This window comes from Drosophila kikkawai, chromosome X (genome assembly GCF_030179895.1).
Source record: "Drosophila kikkawai strain 14028-0561.14 chromosome X, DkikHiC1v2, whole genome shotgun sequence".
NCBI classification, from domain to species: domain Eukaryota; kingdom Metazoa; phylum Arthropoda; class Insecta; order Diptera; family Drosophilidae; genus Drosophila; species Drosophila kikkawai.
This window is the reverse complement of record NC_091733.1, coordinates 30,889,490-30,903,835: the sequence shown is the minus strand read 5'-3', so window position 1 is coordinate 30,903,835 and position 14,346 is coordinate 30,889,490. Positions and strand designations below refer to the sequence as shown.

General features: G+C 33.1%; 1 protein-coding gene across 1 annotated transcript in view; it reads left to right on the top strand.

Annotated features, from left to right (window-relative positions):
• The window catches only part of LOC108080533 (uncharacterized), a 60,007-nt gene that overhangs the window by 33,047 nt on the left and 12,614 nt on the right, over positions 1-14,346 (top strand). The window contains 2 exon segments of the mRNA XM_041774746.2: positions 494-590; positions 668-797. Of these exon segments, the coding sequence (XP_041630680.2) occupies positions 494-590; positions 668-797 (227 nt within the window).

Here is a 14,346-nt window from a genome sequence, read left to right as displayed (position 1 = left end):
AAATAAAAAAAATATAAAAAAATAAATAAAAGAAATATAATTATATAATTATTTAAATATTTATTTCATTTCTTCTAGTTAAATAAATATTTAATTATTTTTTTTTTATATATTTAAAATATGTTCTAGATATTATTTTAGTATGAATTTAATTTTAATGATATATTTAATAAATATTTTAGCATATATAAATATTTATTATACCTTAGCTAATTTATTAAAGATATTTTTTTTTTAATTTCTTTTAGTTAAATAAATTTTTAATTATTTTTTTTAATCTTTAAAACATATTCTAGATATTATTTTAGTATGAATTTAATTTTATTTATATATTTAATAAGAATTTTAGCAAGTTTATATAATATTTTTATGACTTCTATATATTTATAAAATATATTCCAGTAAATTAATAATATTCTATATAGTTTTTGTATATTTTAAATTTTGAAAAATGTTATAAATATTCAAAAACCCATTTCTCTCTCTCCCCCAGAACGGTGGATCGTCTGTGGTCCATCACCGAGGATCTCAACATATTATACAAAGAAAACTGGACGCGTCTCGCTGCTCAAGAGGTGCAACTCTTTCAGGTGAGTTTCGGAAGCAAAGCAGAATTTGGAGATTTCGGGTGGCTAATTGAGCATTTCCTTGACCTTTTTTTGCACAGGACACCTTGCTGCGGGCAGTGCGTCAGTCGAAAGTTTATCCCGCTGGCGGCATTCAAATGAATGCGCCCACCCACAAATGGACCTATGCCTCGGCATTTCTCTACTCGCTGACATTAATTACGACGATAGGTGAGTGAGAGAAGAACATTGCTCATACGACCCGTGGTCCTTTGATTCCTTTGTACCCCTCGCGCACGTCCTTTCGTCCGTCTGTTCGTTCGTTGGTCCTTCCGTTCGACTCTCTGGGCAATTTATTAGCCCGGTCACTCTGACGTTTGCCATCGGAGGAGAGCCTGCCAAGTGCAGGAGCAGCAGCAGGAGCAGCAGGACGCGCGTGTGTGTGTATGTGTGTATGCGTGAGACGTTGAGTGACCGCTCCACTGGATTAACTCTCAAACCCTTAACATGCCCAGTCCCTCGCTCCTGCTGCTGCTGTTTTTAATTAACAAACTGTCAACCGACAGCATCGATTTCCCTCGTCCTGTGTCGCCCCGCAAATACTTTAACATCGCAGGCACAAAATATATATATATATAATTTTTTCAATTTACCAATGACTCCTCCGGACTCCGCTCCCTCTTTGGTCTGGTTTCAATTAGTTATAAGTAACCCCTGGGGCTAAGCAGTCGAGTGTCCTTTCTGGCCATCGCTTGTCGCTCGCCCCTTCCCTCCCCTCCCCTCCCCCTAAATATAAAAAAAGGACATTAAGATGGGCAGCCTCAGTCTCTCATAAATAAAGCCGCATGTAAATTGAGTTTGCGGAAAATTGAGGGGCAAATATTAATTGGAAAATGATAATAAAAGCTTGGAAAATAATTCAAGTGAAGAAGTGAGAGCTTTAAAAAAATAATAGCTTAAAAAATTATAGCCTAATAAAAAATAAGAGCTTGAAAAATAAAAGCTTAAAAAAATAATAGCTTTAAAATAATAGGTAAAAAATAATATGTTAAAAAAAATTGCTTCAAAAAAAATAGCTTCAAAAAAATAATAACTTAAAAAATCATAGCATTAAAAAATAATAAGTAAAAAATAATAGCATCACAAATCTCAGCCTAAAAATTCATAGCTTAAAAAATAATAGCTTACAAAAAATAGCTTGCAACATAATAACTTAAAAAATAATAGGTAAAAAATATTATTTAAAAGAAAATAATAGCTTAAACAAATAATAGCTTAAAAAATAATAGCTTAAAAAATGTTAAAAAAAAAATTACCTTAACAAATAATAGCTAAAAAATAATAATTTAAAAAATAATAGCTTTAAAAATAATAGCTTAAAAAATAATAACTTAAAAAAATAATATCACGAAAAATAATAACTTACAAAATAAAAGCTGAACAAATAATAGTTAAAAAAAATATCTTAAAAAATAACAACTTGAAAAACTAATAATTTAAAAAAATAATAATAATTATAATTAAAAAGCATTCATTTCCGGCATTTAAATTTCTTGTTGATTTTATAAATATTTATCTAAAAAAGCCAAGCGTAATGCTGACTTTTATTTATGGCCTTTAGCGGTGTTTTTCTCCATTCTGTTTTTCTTTAATAAGGAAAAAACAATATTTCGCTCCTATATAAAAATATTAATCAGGAAAAAAAAGAGACGCCTTTTTTGTGAATTAATATTTTGAAGGTTTTAATTGAGCAATTAAAATTGCATATTCATTATTTTATAAGCAACTCAAAATTTAATATTTATATTTTTATTAGAAAATAAAAGTTTAATTTTCCTAATTTTATTCGAAAATTAAAATTTAATATTCATAATTTTATTCGAAAATAAAAATTTAATTTTCCTGTTTATTAGGAAATTAAAATGATGCTCAAAGAAAAGTCAATGAAAATGTTGTTGTTCAAGGAAAAATATATAATTTTATACACCTTGCAGGGTATTACAATTTCCTAATTATAATTTATATATATTTTATTTTTAAAAATTGAAATTTATATATATCTCTCTCCCTAACTATTCCCTATTCTTTGAAGCCCAAAGCCAAAGCTTGTTTATCTTTTCAAGCCAAGAAACCTTAATTGTTTTCGATTGTTAAGAGTTTCGGTAGAGCAGCACCCAGCGTCCTGGCAATTAATTTCCGCATGTGAAAGTCCTGTCTCTCCATATATACCGTTTATCCTGGCATTTCTCTATTCTAGTCCCCTTGTTTCTCTAGTTTTGTAGCCCAGCATCCTGCAGATCCTGCTGCTGCTGCTGCTGCTCCTGTCGTTGTTTCGGTTTACCCAACTGACAACCACAGTTTGCCCTGCTTGTCTGCGTTGGCATTTCCCGCTCCAACTGCATTTTCTCACCCCCCTTGTAGGGGATGTCAAAATAATTTCAATGACACCCGCCATACCGACATGGCTGGCAGCGTTAGGAGGAGGAGGAGAAGGTAGTTGTCGCTATTTAGACAGATTTTTGATAGCTTTCACCGACGCAACGCGAAGGCACCTCCTCATCCATCCCTCCTCTGGTGGCTGTCCGAAATTGAGTTTTGATTTCAAACTCAATTCACATAATGTGGGTGTGTGTGTGTTTAGGGTGTGTGTGTGTGTGTTGAGTGTGGCTGCTAGTGATTGCTACAAATTCGATTGATTTAACGGAGCGTTTATTGTGAGCGATTGTGTCTGCCAAAAGCCCTATTTTTGTGGGTCAAACCAGACGCCTCTCTATTGGGTTTTTATTATTTTCCCTTACTTTTCTTTATTTTCCCTTACTTTTCTTTATTTCCCCTTACTTTTCTTTATTTCCCCTTGCTTCCCTCATATATGTTTTGTTGCTAGCCATTTTATTTTTTAACTTGGCGACGCTGCTCAGTGAATTGAATTGAATAATGCCAACACAAATCCGACAGTTGATACGGCCGAGGAGCAGGCAGTAGTACGTGACCATTGTGCCAAAGCCTCTTTTGTTTTAAAGCGAATCCCTTAAAAAATCAAGAAAATCTAGGGGGGAAATTGTGCAGGAATTAATTTTAATTAAAATTTTTTTTTTTATTTTTTTTTTTAAGGCCAAGAACTATTTGATTGTTTTAAAAATATATTTTTAATTCATTTAAATTGATTTTTTTTAATTAAAAATGAATATATTCAAAGCTTAGCTGCCTGAGCTCCCCTCACCTTAATTAAAACATATTTTATATATTTTTTTCTATCCACCTCCACAAAATATGTAAATTCTCCTAAAAAAGAAAAGAAACTACAAAGTGCTTGAGATTGAGAGCATGATTTGATGTGATTGCAATTACTTATACGAGAAAGTACTTTAAATATCTGTCAGCTCTCGAGACAACATTAGGCCTGTCTTGTCTGTCGTCCTGGCTGGGGACATCAATCAATTATTAAGCAATTTGTCCCCAAATTTGCTAAGTGGGAAGTTTCGATTGTTTTTCAGCTAATGTGTGTATTCTATAAATAACGAAAGGAAAAGGGAGGGAAATGTGTAAAATCCCAGCCAAGTCACCTTGGAGTTGAGCCAAAAAGTTCTTCTATTTCTGTGTTTTGTTTGTGTGAGGATTTGCAGGGGAGGGGAAAAAGGATGATCGTCATGAGATTATGTCGGCAGAGACAGGAGGCCATTATGCAAAATTCTCATCGATTATCTGAGAGCTGAGAGTTGAGAGCTCTCGAAACGAAGTCCTGGCAGGACGACACTTGGCTGCTCATTATTGATCAATGAAGATATACTGCAACCTACCCTACCTAACCACCCTCTAAGACCCCCTCTAACCTCTCTTTAACCCCGTTCTAAGCCTCCTCTTACCTCTCTCTCTCTCTCTCTCTCTCTCTTTCCCATTGAAAACCCCTCATAAAACTAATTTCATTGCCTACTTTTGCGGGCTAATGGCACACATTTCCCTCGCTGATTGTCACCTGTCTCGCGTTATTTGCATTTCTAAGGATTTAGTCACCCCACCCCCCCTCGCATGCAATTATCCCTGATTTATCCTTGCTGATTTATCACTATAATTCGGCTATCTATTATTGGTATATAATTAATATTACGCATACGCCCCGTTGGGTAATAAAATTAACACTTGCGCTCGCTCATAAATATAAAGGCATAAAAGGCATAAAGGCATAATAAAGGGCATCTCCATTGTCGCTTGATTTATGCTTTCCCGCGGTTGTTGTCCTTTTTCATCGCCCATCGCCGGGAAGTCATTTCCGACAGCTGCGATTCAATTTAGTTGGGAAAACCACCGTCGAACTTCCGTTAAAAACCCCACACTTTTCAAACAGCTTTTAGAGGGCGTGGCATGTCATTAGAGGAGGGTGCGGGGCTTTATTGTTAATTGGATTTCTAGCAGTTTCTAGCAGTTTGAAATGTGGCAAAGGACAATAGCAACTTTTTGCTGGACTTAATTGAGTGCAGAAATAGGTAGAAGAGGAGCAGGAGCAGGAACACTATAAACAGAGTCCTGGTTCTATCGAAAGGAATTCTTCTTCCAAAAAAGTAATAATTTCAAATAAAACATGGCCAACACTTTTCATTTCCGGCTTTACAAATTTCTTGTTGATTTTATAAATATTTATCTAAAAAAATCAAAAAGAGAGAGATGAGCGTAACGTTGACTTTTATTTATGGCATTTTGCGGTTTTTCCTGCAGTCTGTTTTTCTTTAATAAGGAAACCATATTAATCAGAAGTTTTTATACATTAAAAAAACATGAGTTTTTTGTGAGTTAACAATTTTAAGGCTTAAATTGAGCAATTAAAATTTTATATTTAGGTTTTTATGAACAATGAGGTTTATTTATAGTTTTCTTTTACATATTTTAATACTTATTAAATATTTTTCGAGATAGAATAAAATATAAACTAATTTAAAATATTTTTCTATTAATTATTTAATATATTTCTTAATAGAATAAAGTATAAATTAATTTATAATAATATTCTTTATATTATCTATTATAAATTTAATAATTTTCTAGATAATATATAAACTAAATTATAATATTATTCTCTATAGTTTATATTATTAATTTCATATTTTTCTTGATAGAATAAAATATAAATTAATTTTTAATATTATTCTCTCAAGGTTATTTTATTAAATTAAGACTTTTCCGGATAGATTTTAATATTATTCTTTATAGTTTCTCTTAGTTTGTAGTTTGTAGATAGTTTCTAGATAGATAATTATTTTTTATAATTTATATTAATAATATAATCTTTTTTTATAAATAAATTAATTTATAATATTATTTTTTATAGTTTATATTAATTATTTCATATTTTTCTGGAACGAGTAGGATTTTTAATTTAAATTTAATTTTAAATATTCTGTCCCTCTACCTCTACCTCTACCTCACTCTCTTCCTCTCCCTCTCCCTCTCCCATATCCTTGCTGACCTTCTTCCCTTTGACCTTGTGTGCAATATCCTCCCATATATTGCACTATTGGCCATGCCCGTGTAATGGCTTTGTCTGCCACTTCCGGTTGCCATTTTGAATTACAAATTGCAGTGCACGAAGAGTCGTTTATTTGCTTTTATTTTGTTCGAACTTTGGAACTACTATTTGCATGGCCGGCAGTGTGCCACGCCCCTTATTGTTAACTCTATTAAGCGGGCTCTTGTTGGCCTGCACAGCGCGAAGGCTATTGGCCATGATAGATGACACGTTTGCTGTTGTATTATTATTAGTATTATTATTATTATTATTACATAATTTGTATGCTATGGGATTGTGTGTGTGTGTGTGAGAGAGAGAATGGTGTGTGTGTATGCGTGGGCTTTGGCCACTATAATCATTTGCCACACGTGCTGCCAAAAGAAATCTATGGGCCAATCCATGTTCACAGTGTTGTCTAAAAAAATCAAATAAATTCGTTTAAAAAAAACTTCCAATTAAACTTTAAAGCATTTTAATAAATTAAATATTATGAAAATGCTAATCAAATTAAGTAAATTTAGTAAAAACTGCAAAAAATTGTTTCTAAATAAATTCATTTGACTAAAAGAAAATTCCTAATGTCAAAATTAGCTTTGTTATATTTTTTAAATATTTTTCATTGCTTATGATAATAAAAAATTAATTTTTAAAATTTAATTAAAACTATTTCAAAGTCCAATAAATATAAAAAAAAACCTTAAACCCTTATATGTAAATAAAATAAACATATATCTGAGAAGCTTTCTTATTTTTTATTTGTTTTATTTATTTTTATTCAGTATTTTTATATATTTATTTATTTTTTTAATTTTTATATATTAATATATATATTTTTTTATTTAAAAATTTTTTTTTGAAGCTAGTTTTGCCTAGAAAAAAAGCCAACACTGTTTTGATTTCCCCAAAAAAAAAGCAAAACAAAAAAAAAAACAGCGAGAAAAAAATATATATTACGCGGCAGTTTATTTTATTTTATTGCTATTCACAGACTCATTTTTATGGCTGTGTGGGGTGTGTGTGTGTGTAACGGTGGAGGGGTGCGGGTGTTGTGGAGGTGTGTGGGTTGTGTGCCTTGGTGTGTCAGTGTCAAATATAAAACAAATAATGTCAAAAACAACAAGTATTTGGTGAGGCAATCGCAGATAAGTCAACATTCCGCAGGCTCAAGGAAAATGCTAGGGAAAGTAGGAAAAGTAGAAGAAAATAAGGGGGAAAATGAATGAGAGAAAGAAGGAGAGAGAAAGAGAGAGAGAGAGAGAGAAAGAGCGAGAGAGAGAAAAAGCGAGAGAGAGAAAGAGCGAGCAAGAGAGGGAAAGAGCTAGAGAGAACATCGAATAAATGAATGAGCCAATGAATGAATGAAGGAATGAATGGTTCCAAGAAAGAATAAGTGCCAAATGCCTAGGCCTTATTATGCAGGACACACACTCATAGAACATAAAGCACTGGGAATCACACTCCTTATACATACATCCTACTAACCAGTCACACCCCCTACTCGAACCCCTTAGTCACACCCACTAAACCCCTACTCAATCCCCTACTCACACCCTACTTACACACCCCCACTTATGCTCCCTACCCACCCCCCTCTTTTACCCTTACTTACCCCCCCCTATTCACCTCCTACTCACCAGTGAATCACCACCACCCCCTTTTGCTCCGAATTTCCAGCCCTTGACATGCTGCTGCATACATTTTTTAAAGTCTTTCTCTGTGGCACGGCAATGATGAGCCCGATATGTGTCAAACACCAACATGAAACCCCCTAGAACCACCCCTAACCCCTCCCCCTTCTCTGTGTTTTTTTTTTTAAGCCGCGTTGGATAGTTTTTCATGTGATGCAAACGCTTACTGCAGGCAATCAATCTCGCTAGCGAGCGATAGAGACAGAAACTGAGAGAAATGAGTGGAGCAAGAGATTAAAGGAGACCGAGTGAAATGAGAAAAAGCTGAAAAAAAGTTGAAACAAAGTTGAGGAAAAGCTAAAAAAAACACGACCAAGTTCTCAGTCAGCAAAAATAATTGCATACTTAGGGGCTTGCTTCTCGCATCAGTAGTGTTTGTTCTCTCCATTAAGCGAAGATACTGCAACTATAAAGAATAAAAATAAAAGCTTTAAAGGGTATACATGCAAGTGGGATATACCCCTTATATATAGGGTAGGGTAGGGTGGTGGGTAACGCAAAACCTTAAGAGCCTCTCACATCTCCATCAAATGGCTCTTTGTCTTTGCAACTCTCTGGGGGGATTTTTGGTCCTTTAATGCCGGATACGGAAACGCACACTCACACACTCGCACACCCACACACACACACACACACATGAACCAATCAAGCCTGGCTCTCCTTCGTTGCTTTGTTGTGTGTGAATGTTGCCTATCAATGCTTAATAATGTCATAAAATCAAAAAGTCAAGTCAGGCGACGGGCAAGACAATAAGCATTTGGATTTGCTGCTAAAAGACACTGGGAGAAAAAATAGGAAAATAAATTGGACTCATGGAAAACTTGAAAATCAAAGGAAACCATTATAAAAAAAAGATTTTTTTTAATAGTTAAAAAAATTCTAAACAATCTAAATATATTAAAAGTAATTAAAAGTGTTTTGAACTCATTTTTTCCAGTGTTAAATCAAAAAAAATTATAGTTTCTTGATTTCTTTTTTTAATAAAAATATTCTTAAAATATTATAAAAAAATATTAGTGAAAATATTATAATATTTTAAGATGTATAAACAGTACTTATTATTTTAAGTTTTTTCATTTAGTGTTTCTCAGTGTAAAATCAAACAAAATTATACTGTCTTGATTTATTCTTTTAATACAAATAATTTTTAAATATTTAATAAAATATTATTATTTTTTTAAGTACCTTCAACCAGTTTCTCTCACTGTAAAATCTAAAGAATTAATAATTACTTTTCATAAACATATTATTTTGAATATTTACAAAAATCTAAGAGTAAATATTTGTATATTTAATTTTTTATCAGCATTATTTATTATTCTCATAGCCTTCAACTAGTTTCTCTCAGTGTAAAATCAAAGGAAATCATGCTGTTTGGATTTATTTTATTTATAAAATACCTTTAAATATTTAAAATAAAATCTTCAATGAAATAATTAAATATTTAAAAATATATAAAATATATATATATTATATTCAAGTGTCCTAGTATTGTCTCTCAGTGTTTGTGCTGCCTCCATAGGCTCCGTGTCTTGGCATTTGTGAATATGCTTTGCTGAGTGGACGTGGCGGGGCACTGTCGTCGTCGTCGTTGTCGCCATTTGAGTGGCCACTCTCCGCTCCTTGACCTTGCCCCATTCCCGGAACAAACCCCCCCTCCCCCCACACCTCACCACCCCCCTCTCTATAGAATGAAGGAAAATATGATGGAAAATGTTGCTGCGTTGGCTGGAAAATACAAGTGTATGCACCCGGATCCTGTATTGGCTTGAGTTCGCATTTTCTTTCCTTCCTTTTTTTATGTTTTTCCTTTTTTTTTTAGAGTGTGTGTGTGTGCGTATTATTTTCTGCATATTTTCGTCGAGTGTTCGGCATACAGCAAAAGCTGTGTCATATGTGCAAGATGAGGAAGCTGTGTCAAGAGCTCCACAAATTGTTATACACTGGCAAACATCGTCAGCGGGATTTTGATTTGTTTTTATTGTTATTTTTTCAAGTGCCTAAAAAATTGGTATTAAATAAGAGCCTTGAAAGTTAAATAAATATTCTCTAAATACTTTATTTTAAACACAAAATAAACCAGCAATCGTCTTATCATTTTTCAATAAATAATTGAAAATTCAATTGTTTATGAAATGGGAGCTTAATCATTTTTGTTGTCTCCTCTTATTTTTTTTTGCTGTTGCCAAAGAAAATAAAACAATATATTTTAATTGGAATTTATTTGCAAGCAGCTGTCAAGTCCTATCAGACTTTTCCCTAAACTAAAAATGTGCAACACTTTCAATTATATTTAAATTGTAAATGTAATAAATATTAAGTGAGCAAAATATAGTAGAGAAAAGTCAGAGTTTACATAAATACATATATGTTTGTATGTAGAGAGAGAAAAATGATAAAGAAGGCTATAAATATTATTAATAAATTTGAAATTGTGAAGGATTACAGCTTAGAAAAATAACAATAATTAACTCGTTAATATATAAATAATATATTTATATACTTTTTATATTAATTAATTTATTTTTATATTTATTTATTTATTTATATATTTATTTATTTTTTATATTTATTATTTATTTTTAATATATTTTTATAAAATTCTTATATTTATTATTTAGTTTTATATATTTGTATATATTTTGTATGGTCTATATTTAGTCCTGGGCCCTTAAATTGTAACAAAAATGGTAATGGCTTCCCCTTTTCTCACTTCACTGGGCTGGTGGCCAATTTTTCGCATTTTTATGCATGTTTTGACATGTTCAAGCATCATTTGACGTCACTTGGCGATGTCAGCCATGCAACGTTTTATGGCCCACACACACAAACATGTACATACATATACAAAAATATATATATGTATATATATAGAGAGATATATATATCTTATATAGCGTATACGGACAGGATCTGATAGGACTGCTGCAGGACATTTTGTCGTCTGCGGCTAGCTTTTGTTTCCATTTCGCATTTCGCTCTTCGCTTTTCGCATTTCGCATTTGTTTAACAGTTAAATGGGCAGCGGGAACGTCGCTGCCGGCGTCGCCGCGTCTCGATAACAATTTTAATAGGCCATTTAATTTTTAATTAATTCTTCAAGCGCCAGTTGCCATGTCATAAAAATGTTTGCTGTCATGTTTGTCCGCCCGTCTGCCTGTCCTGTCCTGTTCTGTCCTGTCCTGGCATGTCCTTTGCCCTCAGCTCCTCCACTCATGCACTCTTCACTCTCCTCTCTCCATTGATGATGATGTTTTTCGGGGCGTTTAATGACATGTTTTTGTTTCATTTCGCCCGCTCTGCCAATGCTGACGGCTCTGCTTGCCTGCATATCATTATTATTATTCTCGATATTTTTCTTTAACCCCCCCCCCCCCCCCCCATACTCCCTCACACACACACACACATACCCCAAATATAATCCGCAATTTGCTTTGTTTATTGAACATTTGTCTATTTATGATGATGAGGAGGGCGCGCGCGTGTTTTTCTGTCGCAATTTCATTACTCAAAACTTGCTGACGCACACACACAACAAATTAAGAAGTACACAAAAAAATATATATATTATTAATAAATGAAAAAATTAATAGAAACAATTAAGTAGAAAAATAAAGAAAGACTAATAATTAAAATAATAATAATAAAACCAAAATTTTAAAAAAACGTATAAGTCAGCCAAAAATGCTTTAAATTCAAATCGGAAAGCAGGTTTGTCTTAGTTTTGATAAACTTAAAAAAAACTGCATACTACGTTTAGGGTTATTTTCAAGTTCATTTTTGATTAATTTTTTGTCAATTTTAATGATGTAACCCCTTATAAAATTTTCGAGAAATTGCTAAAAAAAAATTCAGCCCAAACAAGTCTAAATCGATTCGGCTGGTGATGCTGATCAAGAATATATATGCTTTATGAGTCGGAAATGACTCCTTCTTGTGAAGAAATATTTATTAATGATAATTTTTAACATTAAAAAAAATTTTTTTTTTTAATTTTAAAACCCCCTAAATTTGTATTCAATTAAAAATGTCACTCTAAGTGACACTGTTGCTGTGATAAATTAGCCCAATTTAAGGGGATATTTATTTCTTTGTGTATAATCTGTAATTAAAATGGTGGCAAGAGGGTGGAAAAAAAGGGGAGGGAAGGGACGCGGGGGAGGTAAAGATGGAACACCCATTGCCCCCAACTCAGCCAAGGCTGCTTGACCTCGAGCCAGCTAACCTTCGACCCCGCGTCGACCGCAACCAACTCCCAGGCACCCAAAAGGACACAAGCAACCCCGAAAGGCCACAGCCACCCCACTCCCCAACCCTCCTCCCCCCCGCAATGCGCATTGTTTGGTTTTATATTTGGAAATTTTTGTGACTCTCTTAATAGCTTTTTGTGAAAATTAATTTCTTTGCTATTAGAGGCTCTTGTCGACTCCAATGCCAGGCTCCATCCTGCAACTCGCTCGGTGTATGTGTGTGTGTGTGTGTGTGGGGGGGAGGGTGTGTGAGGGTGTATGTGTGTGTGATGGAGAGTATTTTGTAATTACTTTATGCCCGAAAATTGCCGTAGTAAAATATTTCTCGCTGGCTTTTTGGCTTGGATTTAACCAACGCCTCGGGGGCAGGACAAAAGCTGTACTCGAAGCAAAGGAGGAGGTGGAGGAGAAGGAGCAGCCTTGGGTTCTGGGTCCTAGAAGCTCACATCGGTGCCCCTTCAGCATTCACTAATGAAATCAAATGCCTGGCCATGGCCCTAACCAAGCCACCGAAAGTAAACCAATTTAAGGCTGGTCACATTCAAGTTTACACAGATATACATAGGCTCACTCTCTGCCTTTCGGGTTTTATGGTTTTTACAAGTTTTAATTATCGGTTGAGCAAGGAAAACTAATAGTTTTAATGCCCTGAAGAAGGTTTTTAGAAATGCATTCCTTAAAACTATATTTCTTATTTAATTTAATTTTTGGTCAATTTTGGAGAATTTAATGAATAAAAATTTTTGGCAATTTTTTGGGATAAAAATCGAAATTTGAAAAATCCATAATTCAGTTAAAAATTCATTAAATGTTATTCGAAAAACTGTTCTGAGTTTGTTTTTATTAAGCTTATAAAACTGCGTACTAAATTTAATTTAATTATTTATGTATAATTTTATAGAATTTTTTGTTTAAGTGAACAAAACTTCAAAAATCTGTAATTAAGCCAAAAAAAAGCATAAAATTTCATTCGGAAATCGGTTTTTAAAATATTTTAAAATACGGTTCATAAATCTGCTTACTAAGTTTATTTTCAATTTTATTTTTTAACAGTTTTTTAAAATTATAACAATCAATTTATCAATTAAAAAAAAAAAATTATTATTTTTGGTAAATAATTAAAATTTAAAAAAGCTATAACTAAGCCAAAAATGCTTTAAATTTGGAAATTTGGAAAACGGTTTTGTGTTAGTTTTTTTAAGGTTAACAAATCTGCATACCACATTTAGGGTTTTTTAGAATTTCATTTTTTATCAATTTTTGTTTATTTTAATGATGTAACCCCTTATAGAATTTACGAAAAATGGCTCAAAATTTGATTTCCTCCAAACATGGCTTAAACGATTCGTATTTTAATGCTGATCAAGAATATATATGGTTTATGGGGTCGGAAATGACTCCTTCACTTAGAAAAATATTATTTTGTATTATAAAATCTGATTTTTTATATTAAAAAATATCATAACTCGGCCAAAAATGCATTAATTTTAAATCGGAAAACTGTTCTGTGTTAGTTTTTATGAGGTTAACAAATCTGCATACTTAGTTAGAAAAAAAAATTTGGGTCAAAAATTGAGAATTTTAATGATGTAACCCCTTATCACTAACCATACAACATATAGACTGGTCATTTCATACAACGAAAATGGACACAAAAATTTCCTAACATGCGGTCCCATGTTAACTGTTTGCTGTTAGCGACAGACCGTCTGTTAGATTTTAGCTGTTAGCGTCCCGTCCCATGTTAGCTGTCAGCTGTTAGCGTCAGGCCTTTACATGTATGCGTGTTCATGCATTCACGTACACGGGTGCATGTGTGCGATCGTTTCATTTCGGGCCAGCAAGAATATTTGGTCTTTTGCTACTTTTCGCGCTAGGTACCCTAACAATATGGGCATATTCGCTATTGGGTTAATGATAAAAATAAGAATGTTATATGTTATAATACATTTCTTAATGTTTCAGCATACATTTCATATTTGTTTACAATTCAAATCAGTGGCAGCAGTGAAGTGTGTTGCATATATGTACATATATATTCGAATGAATAAAATTTCATCTACTGAGATAGGAACAGGGCATATTGCAGTCGGTGCTCGCGATCGCTTGCACATTCTGTGTGCTGCAACGCGTCGAGACGCTGGGGGTTGTTGTTGTTGTTTTTTTTTTTTTGGCCGAGCTGCTACCCAAACCGTTAGATCTCGTGCCCGTCTCTGTTTACAGTGACACCGACTGCAATATGCCCTGTTCCTATCTCAGTAGATGAAATTTTATTCATTCGAATATATATGTACATATATGCAACACACTTCACTGCTGCCACTGATTTGAATTGTAAACAA